Below are 18,280 nucleotides of genomic sequence, written 5' to 3'. Positions count from 1 at the left end.
AAAGGTGAGATGGGCTTAAGACATCACAATTATCCATAGCCAAAATTTCTGGAGTTTGAAATCATCTAAGAAGATTTGCTTTCTAACCCACAGTGGCTCAAAGGCAGAGATGGAAGTGAAATCTGAGGAGTTCTATCTCTCAGTCCCTCACATGAGAGATGCAGCCTTCTGGACTTGTATTATTCCGTGTCAAGGCTTGATGCAGCTACCACAGACTTTCCAGGGAATTCCTCGTTCCACAATAAAATTGCCTAATTCCTTAAAATGCAATACAGTCAGCATGTGTTATTGTTACCTTCAGTTACCATTTCTAGGGTGGGAAAAGGACTGAGTTTTACAGCAGAGAAGTGGCCTCCCTTTTTACATCCAAAGCACAAGCAACAATGGGAATATTTAAAACACAGATTGATACATGAAAAAGCCACATTTTTCCACTACTGGTATCCATAGATGCTGCTTAGACTTACACACAACTGTGCAACTCAATCATTACAGTTCAATTCAGCTCACCAGCGCAGGGGATACACCTTCTCTCACAGCTGCAGCTCTCCAAAACAGTCATAGAATCACCAACTTTGGAAAAGACCTCCAAGATCATCCAGTCCAACCATCCGCCTACCACCAATATTTCCGCTCTAAACCATGTCCTTTAGTACAACATCTAAACATTTATTGAGCACCTCCAGGGACCGTGACTCCACCACCTCACTGGGCAGCCCATTCAAGTGCCTGACCTCTCTTTCAGAGAATAAATCCTTCCTAATTGTCCAACCTGAAACTCTCCTGGCACAGCTTGAGGCCATTATTCTCGTCCTATTGCTAGTTATGGGGGAGAAGAGGCCCACGACCACCTCACCACAACCACATTTCAGGAGTAATAAAGAGCAATAAGGTCTCTCCCTGAGCCTCTTCTCCAGACTAAACAACTTTTATTCCCTCAGACGCTCCTCATAAGACTTATGGTTCAGATCCCTCACCAGCTTCATTGTCCTTCTCTAAAAACACTACAGAGCCTCAATGTCTTTCTTGTAGTGAGGGGCTCAATATTTGTCCTTCCAGCACAAGTCACCACTTTCTCCATTCTGCAGCTAAGCAGTTCGTGTACACTCTTTCTAACTAAGCTGGATAGCCTAAGCAGACCCTGCTAACCTGGACCACACTGGGATGAATCTGGAATTACTGAGTAGCATTCACACTGATGCTCAGAAAGGGCCAGAAGCTCAAAGAGGGTACTGTAGCAGAACACAGCAGCAGCAATTTCCACTTGTAAAGCTAACATAAGAATAACACTGCATCCTTCTATGTTCAGTCCAAAGGAAGCACCATGCACCAGACATGCTGGTAGTGACGGAGAGGTTTCTCCATCACCTCCTGAAAAACCCTAACCATGGTTTCTGCAGGACTTCTTGTGGAGCACAAGCTTGTCACCTTTAGCTGCTGTGATAATAACATAATCCATTGCATAATCCGGCCACAGATGCAAGATATTTGCTGGGCAGGCAGGCAGACTTGAGATAAAGGAGGGAGTGCTGAGAAGGGACAAAGGCTCCCAGGAAGAAAAGTCAGAGGAAATTCTGAGAAAAGGATGGGCTGGAAGCAGAATAAAGGAGATTAAAAGATGCCGGAGATTGAGCAAGTAGGAAAGAGTTACCATGTCAGCAGCATGTGTCTCAGAAGTAAGGTGCATGAATTCATCCTTGTGCTTCAATTCAGCTTATGTAAAACTGAGAAGGGGAGGATGACAAAAAATAAAATAAAAATAAAATAAAATAAAATAAAATAAAATAAAACTCTCATCTCAAATGCCCCAGGACACCAAGACATACTTTTTTTAAGCAGTGCATTGTTAAATTGGAAGTGTCCTTGCTTACATCCCATGCTCATCATGGGAGCACAAGCAGGATGCAGCCCCAAGCAGTCTTCCCGCAGTATGGCCTCAGCTCGCCCCAGCCCCACCAGGCCGAGCAGCACTCTAACTGCTCCAGCAAGAGGCAGTAGCCAGCCAGAACACTCTGGCATAAGACTTCTGCCACTGCAGTGGTGGTATGTAGGGGCTGAGTAACACAAACAGTGAAACAAAGAGCCAAAATGCAGAGAGATTTGCCTAATGGCTGGCAGAGTTCAGTGCCTGGCTGGCTGCTCCAGCCACTGCACATGTACCTGAGCCCATGTGCATGCCTAGCCATTTCATCTACTTATAGCCCAAAAAGCCAGCTCTGGCACAAGATTTGCAAAGTTGTGATCTCCTAGAAGGTTTGCTTAAAGCCTAAATCAGGACAGGGACATAAAAAAAAATCAGTCTTCCTAGCTGTTATAAGGCACTTCATTTTTTCCTTTACAACTCTCCTCCTCTTCTTCTACTCCTCAATAAATTCCAAGTGCAAAAGCATACTAGTTCAGCAAACTACACCAAGATGTCACTAACTAAACAAAACGCTCCTTTGGAAAACAGACTTGGACATACCATTGTGTAGCTTAAGAGAACTCAGGAAATAGTTCAATGATATTCAGCACCCCCAGAGACGCTTAACCTCCGCTCGTGACCAGTGTACACAGCATGAAAATTACAATGCTTCCCCCTCAGGCTATGAATGTAATTTAAACAAGATGGCAGGGATCCAGCAGTACCTATGGGCACAGATTAGAGCTGCTGTCCTGAGTGAACAGAGAAGACGTTTAGCCAGGGCCGCAGACACACAAGGCATGCCTTCATCTCCATTTAATTACACAAATCCACCCCGACTCACTGCACTTCAGCAGGGATTTTCCAGTCCAAAAACCTGAGGTCCCATTCTGCCTTCAGTTACATCCAGCTGTATGCCAATGTGATGTCTGAAGAGCACTGCTGACTGCAATTCCTTCCAGAGCTATAAAGCTGATATTAAGAATTTGGCTCTACTTTATGCCAAGCTGCAAGAAATTGTCTTCTAAAGCCATCTTTGTACCTTGTACTCCAGTGGCTGGAAAAACAGCAGAGCAAGGAAGCACCATGAGGAGCACAGAAATATCAAGATAAGGCTCGCTCCCTCTGAATTTCAGCTCTACTGCAGGCATCACAAGGGGCCAGCTCACGCAGTCACCTCCAAGAGCAGTCTAAAACCCTCCTTGCACAATGCTCACACCTCCAAACTTACTTTGGGAGACCCATTCTATTATACACCTGCTCTGAACACGTGCCTGCTTCCTCGCACCTAATATCACACCAACTTATATGTATTACTGAGAGCACACTGCCAGTGTTCTAAACTGAGCAGATGAGGCTGCTACAAGAGCTTAACAGAAATAAATTCAACACTTTCAATTAACTTTCACTGTATGTGATGTATGCAGCTTGTTGGCTTGGTGTTCGGGAACACGTCACTTTCAAATATACATATTTTACCAGTAATGCTTTGCAGACTGAAATCTGTGGTTAAGTACATTTTAGAAAAAGGGCTACAATTTGAGCCAAGCTGGAAAACAGCACACAGTGTCCCGGCCAGAGGAATGCCAGAGGAAATCCATGGAAGAGGACATGGGACAAACAAAAAGCTAGTTAGCAGCTCCTCATGAGTACACATGGCCTGTTTACATTTGTCATACACGCTAACAACACACACTGCAACCCCCATCTGTAGCTCATCCCCACAGATGCTATTGGTCACAGACTGCCAGCACTACTCCCATTTGCACAAAAAGTTGCTGAACCAGCACCCAGGGGCAGAGCTGCTTACAGCCTGGGGCAGGGTGAGTGAGGAACTCCAACAAGCCATGCTGTGATGAGCCATACTTGCATTGCTCTGCAGAGCCACCTCACCAAGATCCTGGGTCCATGCTGGAGCTGCCTCAGCACCATGTAGTGTTAGCTCAAAGCACCTTACCACGTGAGGCTCCTCAGCAAGCATGGTGGTTCTGCTTTCATAAGAGTGAAACTTACACATCGGACAGTGAAAGTGGAAAAAAAATGGGGAAAAGTAATTAAAAAAAAGGTCTCTGAGATGCTGGCAACACTTTAGTGCCCAGTCACAGCCATCTTCATGCCAAGAATCACAATGGGTAGCCCAAATCAGAACAAGCAAGGACACCACAGTGGGCCACAACCCATTCCCTACATGGGCTGGGCTCATCACAGCATATGGCATCTGCGTGGAATGTGGCAGAAAGCAGAGAGCCCCACTTGAATTCATTCCTAATGCATAGTTCCAGTCGGTGCTCCTGAAGCAGGGGAACAAGTTGCCCAGAGAGGTGGTAGATGCCCCATCCCTGAAGATATTCAAGGTCAGCCTGGGCGAGGCTCTGAGGAACCTAATCTAGCTGTAGATGATAGAATCATTAAGATTGGAAAAGGACACTAAGACAGTCTAGTCCAAAATTCAACCCACCACCACCACACCCATTAAACCATGTCATTCAGTGTCACATCCACCTTCTTCTTGAAAATTGCCAGGAACGATGAGTCCATCACTTCCCTGGACAGCCTGCTCCAATACCTCATCGTTCTTCCTGAGAAGAGTGCCAACCCCCACCTCATCTCAACCTCTCCTCAGGTTGTTGTAGAGAGCTATGAGGGCTCCCCTGAGCCTCCTCTTCTCCAGACTAAACAACCACAGCTCCTTCAGCCACTCCACAGCAAGCCTTGTTCCCAGACTCTTCAGCAGTTTTGTTGCTCTTCTCTGGACACACTTCAGGGCCTCAATTTTCTTAAAATTGAGTAAAACACAGTACTCAAGATGCAGCCTCACCAGAGCTGAGTACAGAGGTACAATCCCTTCCCTAGTCCTGTGGACAACACTATTTCTGATAAAAGCCACGATGACAATGGCCTTCTTGGCCACAAGGGCAGACTGCTGGCTCTTGTTCAGCCAGCTGTCAACTAATCTTTTCCACCACACAGCTTTCCAGCCACTCTTTCCCAAGCCTGTAGCAATGCACGCAGCTGTTGTGACCAAAGTGTAGGACTTGACGCTTGATCCTGTTGAAGCTCATCCCACTGGCCTCAGCCAACAATTCTACAGTTCTGCTGAACTTGTCAACTCCCTCTGCAGTCAGTGAGAGCACACAATGCCTGCTTACCAGATGGCTCCACACATCTTGACCTAACATGGTGCAATTCCAGAGCGTCAGGAACACCAAGGCACTGTGCCCCTCTTCTGGAAGGACAGCATGGGAAACACAGCTCAGACACGTTACCAAAGAACAGTTTGCACATGTTCTTATATAAGCAACAAGAGAAGTTAAACAACTGCCACAAGGGAATATGCATGACCAAAACCACTGATCCCACCTCCAAATAAAACATTGCAATTATCTCTACACAGAAGTGTAGAATGCAAAGCGTGGGCCTCAAGTCTGCCCAATAACAATGGCATAACACGGCCTTAAAAGAGGCAAAAAAAAATCTAATAGATTGGGTTTAAAAGCAGCACACATAGCGCAGAGACTCTAAACACTGGCTAGGTTACAAAAACTGAATTATGCTCAACAATGCAATAAAGGGGTAAAAGCTATTCACACTGGCAGTAGTAAAGAAAGCATATGTAGCAGACAGCCCAAAGCACATGTCATTAAATCCATCCTATTTCTTCTAACAAAACTGTTGGTTGTCAAGGCATGGTGAGACAACTAAGTAACACACCATCAGTCTCTTTCAACACAGATATTGTTTTGCCATTTCCAAACTGAAGTACATATGTTCCTAATATTTCTCTGATGCACGCATCTCCTTCAAAACCAATGTCCGCAGCATATGCCAGGAATCAAATCACTGACTGGAAAATACACACTAACTGGTATCTGCGGGCTTTCATCATTCCAAGGTTTCCTCCTGGCACTCTTCAGGCCACATTAAAAACCCATTATCTAAATGAAGTTAATTCTGGAAAGTTCCTTTTCCATACTCATGAATCCAGCTTACCCAGATCCTCAAGAACTGAGCTGAATCTCCTCTTGTAAGGGTTCAGAGCACACGCAGCACCAAGAACGGGTCAGAAAAGGACCACATGGCAGTGCCAGAACAGCTTCTGATGTGGAACATATTACTTTAGAATTGTTTCAAAATGGCATTTTGCTTAATTATGAACTAGGCAAGGAGGTGTAAAGTGAACAAAGGCAAAACAGACACTACAGGAAAGGATGAGAAAGGGGGGGGTTGACTAACCTCTCCTAGCAACGGCCTGGAGAAGGGAGGGGGACGAGTCAATGAGCCGAGGAATGCAGCCTTATCTCTCTCAGGCCACTCCAGGCACTCATGCTCACTTATTGGTATACACTGTGTCACTACAGCAAGGAATAAAACCTGCAAGTCACGGTAACTCAGCAATCGGTGTGGAGAATATTATAATAACTTTTTGGAACCCATTGTAATATCCCCTCCTATTCTAATTGTAATATCAGAATAATCTACGCCTAGTTTTTTAGAATCAATTGTAATATCCCCTCCTATTCTTGCATAAGTATAACTTGTCTCTATAAATCTCCTCAAACTGTCACTTTCTGGTGTGCAGGCTAGTAGTAGCTACACCCTCTGCAGCCAGCGTGTGTGCACAGCGCTATAATAAAAATAAATACCTGCTTTATAACCACTTTGTGGCTATGGAGTTTGATTTTCCACAAGTCAATCTGGCAATCCAGGCTGGAGCATTCTTTGTTGTTCTGCAGGACTGACCAGGACGGGGACCCTTTAAGCAGGCCCCAAGGATTCTCAGAGAGGCTCCCCCACCCATACCTGCCACCACAGAGCAAAGAAAGAACCCTGGATGCGAACAAGGTATACTGTAAATACAGGGGACACGGAAGTCATAAGGAGACATCCTACATGGGGGTGAAGGAGCAAGGGTGCTCCCCTGCAGGGCGGACCTGCAGACATAGGCATAGGGAGATCGCGATTGGGTGGGAGCATACCCCTCCCTCAGGAAGTGGGGACCCAATTAGGGAAGTATCTCAAGAATTCCAAGAACCTCTCAGGTAAAAACTCGCAAGGCATCCCAAGAGTGAGGCTATACTGCACTCAGGAATGTGAGCTTTGTAATACTTTGGAAAAATCATAGCTACAAAAAGTGTATAGGATCCATAGTTTAAAGTGACCGGTCAGTGAGGGGCACTTGCAGTTAGCTGCCAGGAAGAGGCCTGGTAGGACATATGTAATGAGTAAATGTCTGAACTGGTTTTAGTAAGAACTGTGTTTGTCATTGTTGTTAAGTGTTTCTGTTATAAAATTATTGCTTGTGGAATTCCATTTATAACACAGGTGCTCTCATTGCTGGGGGACATTGGTTATTGTTCTTGCCCAGGGAATTCGGTGTAGTAAGCAGACTCCATTACCCAGCAACAGAGACTTTATAAGCATCTGCTATATAGCATGAATGCTAAATATTGGATCCAAGGTATGAGAAGTGTGAATGTGAGAATCAAGTATAATTGGATGTTTGTTTCACCCTGAAAATAGTTGCAACCCCGTATTTGTTATCAGAGGCTTGACCTGTAATACTGTCCAGAAACTACAGTGGAATAGAGGAAACTGGCATTTTGGTTGGGGTTGTGGACTTGGATTTAAAGAGGACTACATATTTGATCATATTAATATACTAGCTATAAGGTGTGGACTTTGGGGAACAATAAAGAATCAATTAAACTTAATATGGGGGAGCATGGGGAAAGGAAGTTTGCAGGCAAACCTCACTTGAGATATTGCAGGAAAGCCTGGGGGCCCTGCGAGCAAGGAAACTTTAATTAAATATAGTAATCAGTGGTGGTTGGAAGGTGGTGAAAAATGGCCTTTAAATGGTACTCTTTTGCAATTAATGTTGTTTTTGTGAAACGAGACACTGGAAGCGAGAATAGCCTTCATCTGCAGAAACCTAGGAAACTTCGTATCCCAGAGGTAGCAGAGGAAGCCTTTTGAGAGGAGTTGAGAGCAGGGCTCTAGGACCCAGATCTCCTCAGGAAGAGCTGAGCAGGGGCTGGAAGATTCTGGAGGGGTTCTGTCCCCCATTGAACAAAAAAAAGTAGTTAGTGCAAAAAGAGGCAATGGATTTGGCAATAACAGCTAAGGGTGGGGAAAATTAAGCTAGGGAAGAAATTGCAGCAAAGTGTGGAATTTTTGGTAGATGCTGGAGCAACTTATTCGGTGTTAAATACTTTTCTAACTCCAGTCCTTCACAGATCTTCCTCTCTGAAGTGAAGCCACGGGCCCAAGTGAAAAGGCTTATAGGTAAACAAGTAGAGATACACAAATTTTTGTACATGCCAAATTCATCAAAGCCAAATGTTACTTAGGTAACATTTAATAGAACAACTGAAAGCTGAAATAAACTTTAGGGAAGGAAAATTGGAACTTAAGGTAAAAGACATCAGTTAATAGAGGTGCTTAGTTTAGCACTGATCACTATTAATGCTGGGATCCCAGACAAAGTAAGTGATCAAGTTTATCCTGGAGTGTGGGCAGTAGAAACCCCAGGTAGGGCTAAGAATACAGCACCAATAGCAATCAGAATAAAGCTGGGAGCTCAGCTGGTTCGGATTAAACAGTACCCCCTCAAATTTGAAGATAGGAAAGGAATCCAACTAATAAATGACCGTTTTCAGAAATTCAGGTTGTTAGTGGAGTTTGAGTCAAAATATGACATACCCATCCTCCCAGTAAGAAAACCAGATGGGAATACCGGACAGTACAAGATTTAAGGGCTATCAATAGAATAGTGGAGGATTTATACCCATTGGTAGCAAACCCATATATGCTGCTTACAAAATTATCAGGGGAATTAGCATGGTTTACCATTCTGGACCTAAAAGATGCTTTCTTTTGTCCACCATTGAGTCTGGAAAGTCAGCTAACGTTTGTCTTTGAATGGGAAAATCCTGATTCAGGAAGAACACTAACTTACATGGACGGGGTTCAAAAATAGTCCCCCGGGGTTCAAAAATAGTCCCACTCTTTTTGGGAACCAACTTACCAAAGTTGCGCACTGCGTACAGCCCCTGGGACAAGGAACCCTGTTACAACATGTAGATGACCTTCTGATAGCTACAAAACAAAGGAGGTATGCATAACATGGACAATTAGTTTACTAAACTTTCTTGGACTTAATGGCTATCAAGTTTCCCCACAGAAAGCCCAGGTGGCACGGCCACAAGTAACCTATTTGGGTTATGAAATCACTGCTGGATCTCGAAACCCTAGGAACAAGAAGAATTTGCCAGATTCCGGAACCTCAAACGACTAAGGAGCTCCGGATTTTCCTAGGGATGACCTACTTCTCTAAGCAATTTGACCAAGTAAGCAAAAGGTGGCCTAGCTGCCTGAGAGCAGTGTCTGCCTTAGTGCTTAATATTCAGGAAGCATGGAAATTCATATTAGGCCAGAAAATCACAGTGTTTCTATCTCACACGGTGTCCATGGCATTGGAAGCAAAAGGAGGGCACTGGCTCTCGCCACAAAGATTTCTCAAGTATCAAGCCATCCTGATAGAGCAAGATGACATAGAAATAGTGGTAACTAACATTATCAACCCAGCATCATTTCTTAGTGGAACTTCAGGAGAACTGGTAACTCATGATTGCTTGGAGACTATTGAGGCAGTGTACTCTAGTTGACCAGATTTGAAGGAAGAGCCATTGGAGGATGCGGAGGACTCTTGGTATACAGATGGTGGTGGCAGTTACATACAGCAAGGAACATGCAAGGCCGGGTACACTGTGACTACTACAGATAGGTGATAGAATCCAGAGCCCTTGCACCCAACATGTCGGCACAAAAGGCAGAGATTATTGCATTAACCAGAGCATTAGAGCTAGCCAAAGGGAAGAGGATAAACATATGGATGGATTCAAAATGCGCCTTTGGTGTTGTATATGCCCATAGAGCAATATGGAAGGAGAGAGGACTATTATCTGCTCAAGGAAAGAAAATTAAACATGCTCAAGAAATTTTGAGATTTCTAGAAGCAGTACAACTATTTGAGAAGATGGTTATCATGTATTGCAAAACCTACAAGAAGGGAGAAACAACCGAAGAAGTGGGCAACACATTAGTTGACCGAGAAGCAAAAAGAGCGGCGGAAACGAAGGACATAGAAGTGCAGGCTTTGGTTCCAGATGGTAAAATTCAAATAGAAGGTAAACCAAGATATTCAAGAGAAGATTAAAAATTGATAGAGGACTTAGGAGGGCAAGTGAGAAAAGGAGGGTGGATTACGGTACAGAATAAAATAATAGTTCCCACCTCCCTATATGGGCCATAATCATAGCTGAGCACAGGAAAACTTACTGGGAAACCGAGACCCTGTATAAATACCTGAGCCAAGGGATTGTGGCTTGAAATTTATACATCACCATTGAACAGGTAACACAGCAACGTGAGATTTGTTTACAGAATAATCCTAGAACAGGCCCCAAGGTCCTGTTGGGACAAATAGGGAAGGGAAATTTTCCCAGACAGCAATGGCAGATTGATTTTTTGGAACTCCCAAGAAAAGGGGGATACCAATATATGTTAGTATTAACTGATATCTTTTCAGGGTGGCCGGAGGTATTCCTTTGCAGAATTAACAAAGCATAGGAGGTAACAAAAACGTTGATACAAGAAATCACCCCAAGATTGGAGTTCCTGTCGTAATCTCCTCAGTCCGAGGTCCTCATTTTGTTGCTAGAGTAGTACAATGGATAAGTAACCTGTTGGGGATACCTTGGCAGTTACACACTCTTTATAGGCCACAGTCTAGCGGCCAGGTAGAAAAGATGAATCATCTAATCAAGTTACAAATAGTTAAGCTAGGACAAGAGGCAAGTATACCATAGCCCCAAGCCTTACCCTTATCTCTTCTAAGAATTAGAACGAAACCCAGAGTAAAAGAAGGGCTAAGCCCATTTGAAATTCTGTACGGAAGACCTTATTCTCTACAAAAGAGGATTTCAGACCAAGTAGGAGAGGAGATGTTAACACAGTATGTCATTAGCCTCCAGAGACAGTTTAGGGAGATCAAAAAGAGGGTCCTGAGAACTAGAGCCAGGGGCCTAGATGGACTTATATACAATATTGTACCAGGAGATACCTCTCAGATTCAGTACTGGAGCCCAAGTAGGAAGGACCATTCCTGGTTTTACTGACATCCCACACCGCAGTGAAGATAAAAGAGCAAACGTTGTGGATCCATTATACACGAGTTAAGAAGACATCTCAAACCTAGAGGACTATTAAGAAGACCAGACCACTGAAGCTAAGGATTAAGAGACAATACGTTTAGAATATTTTTTATAGGTTGGATGTATTATATAAGACTTGCTTTAGCCTGGCATGAAAATACCTGTTTAAAGATCACTAAAGGAGTAGTGGCTAGCCTAAACATCACTGATTGTTGGATATGTACAGCCTTACCAAGAGATAATCCCCCAGTGTGGGATTCCCTCCACCAATCGGACACTATTGGGTGGAGCAGGAAGTAGGCATAGGTGTGCAAAGAAAATCACAACAATAAGAAAAAGGACCTAAATTCAGTATAGCAAGTATAGACAGGTCTCAATGTAAGACTGCTCCTAAGAACTAGAAAGGACATTGTGAAGGAGGATACTTAGCACTTGAATAGAACAGCTCCTCCTGCAGGGATACTGAGAACCTCTTGGAAAAGGGTAAAAAGGGAAATAACCCCCTTATAGACAGACACTTTAGGTTCCATAGTTTTATTAGATGGTTTATTCCTAGTCTAGGAGTAAGTGAATTAGAAAAGGCAATTATCAACATATCAGCTACATTAGAGAATATCAAGAACTCAACTATGGATGCTATACTTGGATTGCAGAAAGAAGTATCCTCTCTAGTTAAGTAGTATTGCAGAATAGAATGGCTCCTGACCTCCTTACCACCAAAGAAGGAGGGATGTGCACTATAATCAATCAAAGCTGCTCTGCGTATGTTGACAAAACTCAAAGAATAGAAACAGATACGCATAAACTACGGGAACTAATAAAGGTGATCCACCAAGTTACTTTGGATAATACTTCATTTGGATTTATAGAACTGTGGAACAAATTAACCAGTTGGTTACTGAACTTTGCCTGGCTAAAGCACTCTTCACAGCTTGTGTATTAAATGTGTATTAATGTGTGCTGTAATAAAAATATATACCTGCTTTATAACTACTTTGTGGTTATGGAATTTGATTTTCCGCAAGTCACTTCAAGGCTGCTACCAGCAGGTACAGCAGGATGAGGAACATCACAAGCATGTAACAAAGCCAGTCCAGTGCAAACCTACCCTTCAGCAGCCAGCTGGATCCAGCCCCACTGTCTCTGCCCCTCCAACTGCAGATGACACTGCTCCTGCTGCAACAAGCACATGACTCCATGCCCCATCATGCGAGACAGGGTGTTCAGAAGCCATCAGGACATGTCCTGTGCCTGCTTCAAACTGAGCTTGTGCTGTCAGGTGATGAAGAACCACAAGGAGATGGACTGGGGATCACAGCCTCTCAGGTCACTTTTTTGGTCCTTCTCTTCTGAGAACTCCAGTTCCTCTCTTCAGTGAAGGCTCCCTATGCCTCCAAGGCCTGTGTCATCGTTCATCTGCTCATATCACTGAGGATTCACCTTACAGTGAACATTATGGTCTCAGTTACAGTGACACAGGTGTATAATAATGCTTACACCTCCTTATTCATTTAGTTTCTATGCATTCTCAGAAAATAACTGTTGTCTCTAGATGAGAAAGACAGGCTGTATCCAGCTTGAGCAGTGATGCAGACACTTTTACTCATAGTTTAAAAGCATGGAAGATCTACATCAAATCTCTTCTTCTTAAAAGTTATTAGAAATTTGATTTATAAGCAAATAAACCAATTCAGCAGCTGTTCATATCAGAAATTTCTGTTTGGGTTCCATACCATGCAGCTTATACCAACACCCACAGTGTTGCCTGCTGTGCAAAAATCACTGGCATCAGCAAAATTAATCCAGCTTCTGTATATGACATAGTATGGAAGCACCAACTGCTGTCACTTTGAGATGAAACCAGAGAAAGCAGAGGGAGCAGAAGAGAACATGTCCAAAGGCTGTACATCAGCTCTCACTGATGCTCTCTGCCTTGCTTGCAGCAACCCATTGCTGCTCCTCCAGCTGGGCATCCACCACTGCCCACTTCAGTAGCACTCCCCCATATGCCACAGGCTGCAGCAGCTGCTCCTTCCAGGTGCCCCACTTCACAGTCTCAACTGCTTTCCAGCCTGTTTCAGTTCCGCACAGTATTTACTTCGAGATCAACCAGTAAATAGTTAGAAATAACGGGGCAGCAGCTATCAACAGGGACAGGGACAGATCTTGCTGTGCAGAGCTTCATTCTGTCGTTCTATGTATTTAAAGTCTGTACAATGACATGTTACATTGTTGCACACCATGAATGTTGAATAATTGTTGAAAAATTGTTGAATAATAATGGCACTTTATAGCTATGTCTTTCTGAGAAAGAGCACAACATAGGACATATTGCTTCTAGAGAAAGTATGTTCTATGTAAATTCCAGAAACTACAGAGAACAGGCGCACACTTCCAAACAGCAGCCCTCTATGTCAGGAATAATTTTTGGAACAAAGTAACACTGGGATGTGTTACTAATGAGCTACAGAATTTTTCACTTGTCCTCACCACCTGGAGCTGGAAACAGCAAAACAAAACAGAACAAGTCACTTCTAAACAAGTTCAACATGCAGCTATTTCAGATGCAACATGAAAAATAATTCATAATGCAAAGCAGAAGATAATGAAATCTCTATTGCATCTTCCAGCAAAAACAGGGATAAAATTTATTGCCCTTGCAAAAAAGAATTCAAGATTTGGGAGGAAAAGCTACCACTGTGCGTACTTGTAAGGCTGAACACAGAATTGAGACCAAACAATTATTTCAAGTGATGTTCTAGTAAGTTTTTGGGTGATGTCACCACATTTCAGTATACTCAGATTTGGGAGCTTCTGGCACAGACAATACTGTCTTCTGTGTCATTTACATATAAATCATATGACCACACTTTTAGCAATAAGTTCTTCCAAAGGACGAAGAAAATCTCCACTGCTAACTGATTTTAGCAATACCACAATGATTCTACCACTGACAACAGTAAGGTCTCAAAGCAGACGTGCTCACTACAGTTATCACAGGATCTCAGAGATGGAAAAAATACTGGTAGGTGTTTTAGATATTATCCTCAATGACTCAGAGTTGTTCCTGACTGTATGATATTGAAAATTGTCAATCTGCTGATAAGAGCAACCATGGAAGCAGTAACAATAACAAAGAGATGGAATTAGAGCTTTAGGGGAAAAATATTACCCACTGAAACTGTCAGTGGTAAAATAAGCAGTAACAGTAACTCTTAAACAATTAGTTGAACTCAGTGATTCTAGCAGATCCCTTCCAAGTCAGGGTATTCCATGATTCTATGATTTTGCCCAGTTCCAGTTATCACTGGTCTTCAGACATACCAAGACAGCACTGAACAATTGTACATTTGCACTGCATCTCCTAAATCAGGACGGAGAAAAATTCAAGACTTGGAAGCACAGGCATTATTTCTGTCATTATATATTTGAGCACGTCCAAAGTAAATCAAAAAAAAAAAAAAAAAAAAAAAGAACAACCTTGAGTTTTTCAGAACCTTCAGAACACCTCTCTAGAAGTCATGTCACCTTGAGCTGCTGTACTGGGCAGTACCACTGGAGCCATCATACCAGAGACCTGTTAGCCAGTCCACTTCTTCACTTGTGATTCTGTGAATATGAAACCCATTTAACTGTCAAAGTAGAAAGAGCTTGAGTATAGCGGAGAGAATCATTTTCTTTGCCCTGAACTTACTCTTATCAAAGAGAATAGAGGCAACATCTCTCTGTGTCCTATAAAAATTTTACCAAGCACCCAGCAAACATTCGCAAAATATTTGCCTGCAGGAACCTCATCGGCAAGCAGTTTATTCCTCCTTGCCAACCCATTAATAGTGCTAGTTCAGGTACTAGACAGCTTTCCAACAGTTTCACCTGCTGAAGAAGGCAAGGAGACCCAGCAAGTATCGCAAGGCAGAGCTGCTGCCCACAGACAAGCAGAGCCGCAGCAAGCCCACCAGGCCCTCAGCTCCCAAGGTGAGAAGGGAATAAATGCCCCAGGAACTCTCAAACCCACCTGCTGCTGCCACACCCTGCCACAAGCCCCACTCTCACAGTGCTGGGGAACCTCTGGGTCCCAATATTCAATGCTGAAATGGTGGTGATGCTGCCCACCTAGAAATGCACTAAAATGCCAGCTGGCACAGGGTCTCAGCCACACAAGTTGAGGAGAAAAAGCAGTATTACAGCTGAGCAGAGCTAGAGGTTATGGTCAGAGGAGCTTGCTCACCACCATTCACATGCATCTGTTCCAAGGCAGAAGCGTGCACATAAGAGAAAGCCTGCTCCTCTATTTCCATACTTTCTGTCTTCCTTTATCACGTACTTGGACTAACTGCAATACTTTCTGTATCAGAACTTTTAATTTTAGTTCTAATACAAAATTTCTTTGCGCCAACTTTCTTTACTTTGGGAGATAGTTTTTCATTTTTTCCCATTAAATGGAAGAAATTTCTTTTCAAAACAGCCCTTCTAACCTACTAAACTTCTGTGATTGTTTGTTGTGTTGTTGATTGAAAAACCACAACAGAAAAATTCTTGTTATCTGTTACCATTGGTTGTGCATGCTGGCACACAAAGGAGAATCAAAAATCAAAAGGCTTTTCCAAAAGGGAGCTTTCAGCATATCCCCATGTTGCTCAAGTGTGAAACCCATTGCAGATGGGCCACTGTCTTGCTCTGTGCCAAAAACAAGCATACAATTCAAGCTGCTAGGCCGGGCTTCCTACTAAGAAGGACATACAGAAACAATTTTCAGAAAGTAAGACCGAAGTTTAAATACACCCCTTTCAAACAGCTTTAAGACAAGGAGTATGTCCCTTTCTGGTAAGGCATCCAAGGTAAACCTCTCCAAGTGGAAAACAAAGATGACATCAAATGTTAAGATACATAAATGGACCTTTTTTGATACAACTTTTAAAAGACAGAAGGAGAACCTACACAAACATATGGATAACAAAACAGCAAAGTCTGCAAAGACAAGTTTTCTTCAGTCTTCCACGCAGTTAGTTCAAAATGTATCTAACAGTAGCAAACAAATATTTATCAGGCAGAAGTGCCCGCAGTGCAGGGAACGAGGGCAACGCTTCTCATCTGATGACATTCCTGCACAGAACGCTCAGGAACTTCTGTCTGGAATATCATACTCTGAGAAATACCACGGAAACTAGGACCGGAAAGGTTACTTTCAGGGGCCTTCTCATCCCCCTTTCTTTGATTCACTTTCTCAAGGAAAGAAAAAAGGGCGTTTGCCGAGCGCATCACCCGCCACCAGCCGGGGCACGCCGCTCCGCCTTCCTTCGCGGATCGCCGCGGGCGTTCGGCACGGGACGGCTCGGCGGCCCAGGCAGAAACGGGAACGGCAGCGGGTAGGACGGGGCAGCGTCACAACCAGCCCTTCACCTCCCGCCTGCTGTCGGGCCGTTTCGGTGCGAGCTGCCGCACGTGAACAAGGGCCGTGAGCATCGGGAGACAACGGCCACCGCGGTTCACGGACGTACTTCCATAGAAAGGCACTCAGGAGCCCCACCGGTGCAGACGCTCGCCACGAGGGCTCGGTACCCTCAGCCGCTCCAGCCGGCACCGGGGCTGATCGGGGAGCGTTCCGGCTCCGGCCTCGTACCTCGGAACCGCCCGCGGACCGTCCAGCCGGGCGGAGCCGGAGCCCGACCCCTACCTGGATCGTGGAAGGGCACCAGGGCGAAGTTGTAAAGCGGCCTCTTGGGTCGCTTCAGCGACGTCTCCAGAATCTTTGACGCCCCCTCGATGACTTGCACCAGGTCGTCGTACATGGAGCCGGTCACATCGAACACGAAGGCTAGCGTGGAGGCTCCCTCCGGGACCGCCTCGGCACCGGACTCCCGCGCAGCGCGCGAGCTCAGGGCGAGAAGCAGCAGCACGGCGCCCCGCACCGCGCCGGGAGCCATGATCCGCCGGGAAGGGGCTCCGCTTAGCGGAGAACGCAGAAAGCGCCGCAGCTTTTGTCTGCGCGCCGCGGCGGCCCCGCTCCGCCTTTCTTTTATCGGGCAGGGCTGGGGCAGCACCGCCCCGAGGGAGAAGGCCGGGCCGCCGCTACGCCGCGGGGCGCAACTTCGGAGTGGGGCGGCCATCTCGGGAGCCCCGGCTGCGGCGGCACCTGGCCCCGCCTCCCGGCCCGCCGCGGCCGCGGCCCTCATCTCAGCGCCCCTCGCGGGGCCGCCGTCAGCGAGAGGGAGGTGCCGTGGTGAGGTGCTGGAACAGCTGCCCAGAGAGGCTGTGGATGCCCCGTCCATCCCTAGAGGTGTTCAAGGCCAGGTTGCATGGGGGCCTGGGCAGCCAGATGTGGTATTAAATGTGGAGGTTGGTGGCCCTGCCTTTAGCAGGGGGGTTGGAGCTTCATCATCCTTGAGGTCCCTTCCAACCCTGGCCATTCTGTGATTCTGTGAGCTCTGGCGGCAGCGGGGCGGCCAGGGCAGTCCAGACCTCACCTTCCCCTGCTGTGTGGAAGCTGCGTTGAAGTAATGAGTGAATAGGGCAGCACAGACCCCAGGACATGGGTGCTTCAGGCACCCACTGGGCTGGACATGATGGAAAGCAAGCAAATGGTGCAGTGCTTAACCCCACTCTGCATCTGGTCAGCAGCCAGGAGACTTAAGGCCAGGTTTTTCAGAGCTGCTTAGTTGTTTGAAGATGTGGCCTCATACCAGTAGGCACATAACCTTATCCTGAAAACCTGATCCTCAGTGGCAGCCCAGCACCATGTGAGCAGGTTCTGCGGCCCGCCTCCCTGTGGCCACGCTACCCAGGCAGGCTATGGGCAGCATAAAGAGCAGGAGGAACATTACATCTCTGACCTTCATGGAACAAGGCAGGAGGCTTCCTACTGTGTTTGGTGTGGCGGGGAATGTCAGGCAATGCAGTTTTATCTCATTAGCTCCCCTCTGCTCTATTCCATAAACTGCTGCTAAAACTGTGCACTCAGACCATCATATTGTGACTGGAAAATTAATCATGTTGAAACATTGCTTATCGTAATTAAGTTATAAGCCTGGAATTGAATTATAAAAAACAGATGTTTACATTCTTTCTCCTCACTGATCTCATGAGAAGGAAGCACAGAACCAAAGCTGTGCAAAGCATTCACAATAAAAACCCAAACCATGGAAAGGTCATCTACAGCTCTGCT

At 45.2% G+C, this 18,280-nt stretch overlaps 1 protein-coding gene across 11 annotated transcripts in view; it reads right to left on the bottom strand.

Moving 5' to 3' along the window:
* The window catches only part of HMCN1 (hemicentin 1), a 182,579-nt gene extending 165,273 nt beyond the window's left edge, over window positions 1-17,306 (bottom strand). For 3 of the 11 annotated variants that reach the window (XM_085232392.1, XM_085232391.1, XM_085232389.1), the window contains exon 1: window positions 16,793-17,254. In XM_085232392.1, the coding sequence (XP_085088518.1) occupies window positions 16,793-17,225 (433 nt within the window). In that variant the 5' untranslated portion in view covers window positions 17,226-17,254. Of the gene's footprint in view, window positions 1-16,792 lie in introns of all 11 variants that reach the window. The other 8 variants (XM_031554941.2, XM_085232383.1, XM_085232382.1 and 5 more) reach the window with 6 other exon arrangements.
* Between the last annotated feature and the right edge of the window lie 974 nt (window positions 17,307-18,280).

Source organism: Meleagris gallopavo, chromosome 10, assembly GCF_905368555.1.
Source record: "Meleagris gallopavo chromosome 10, MGAL_WU_HG_1.1, whole genome shotgun sequence".
In the NCBI taxonomy this organism is placed as follows: Eukaryota; Metazoa; Chordata; class Aves; order Galliformes; family Phasianidae; genus Meleagris; species Meleagris gallopavo.
This window is presented reverse-complemented; position numbering and strand designations above follow the sequence as displayed.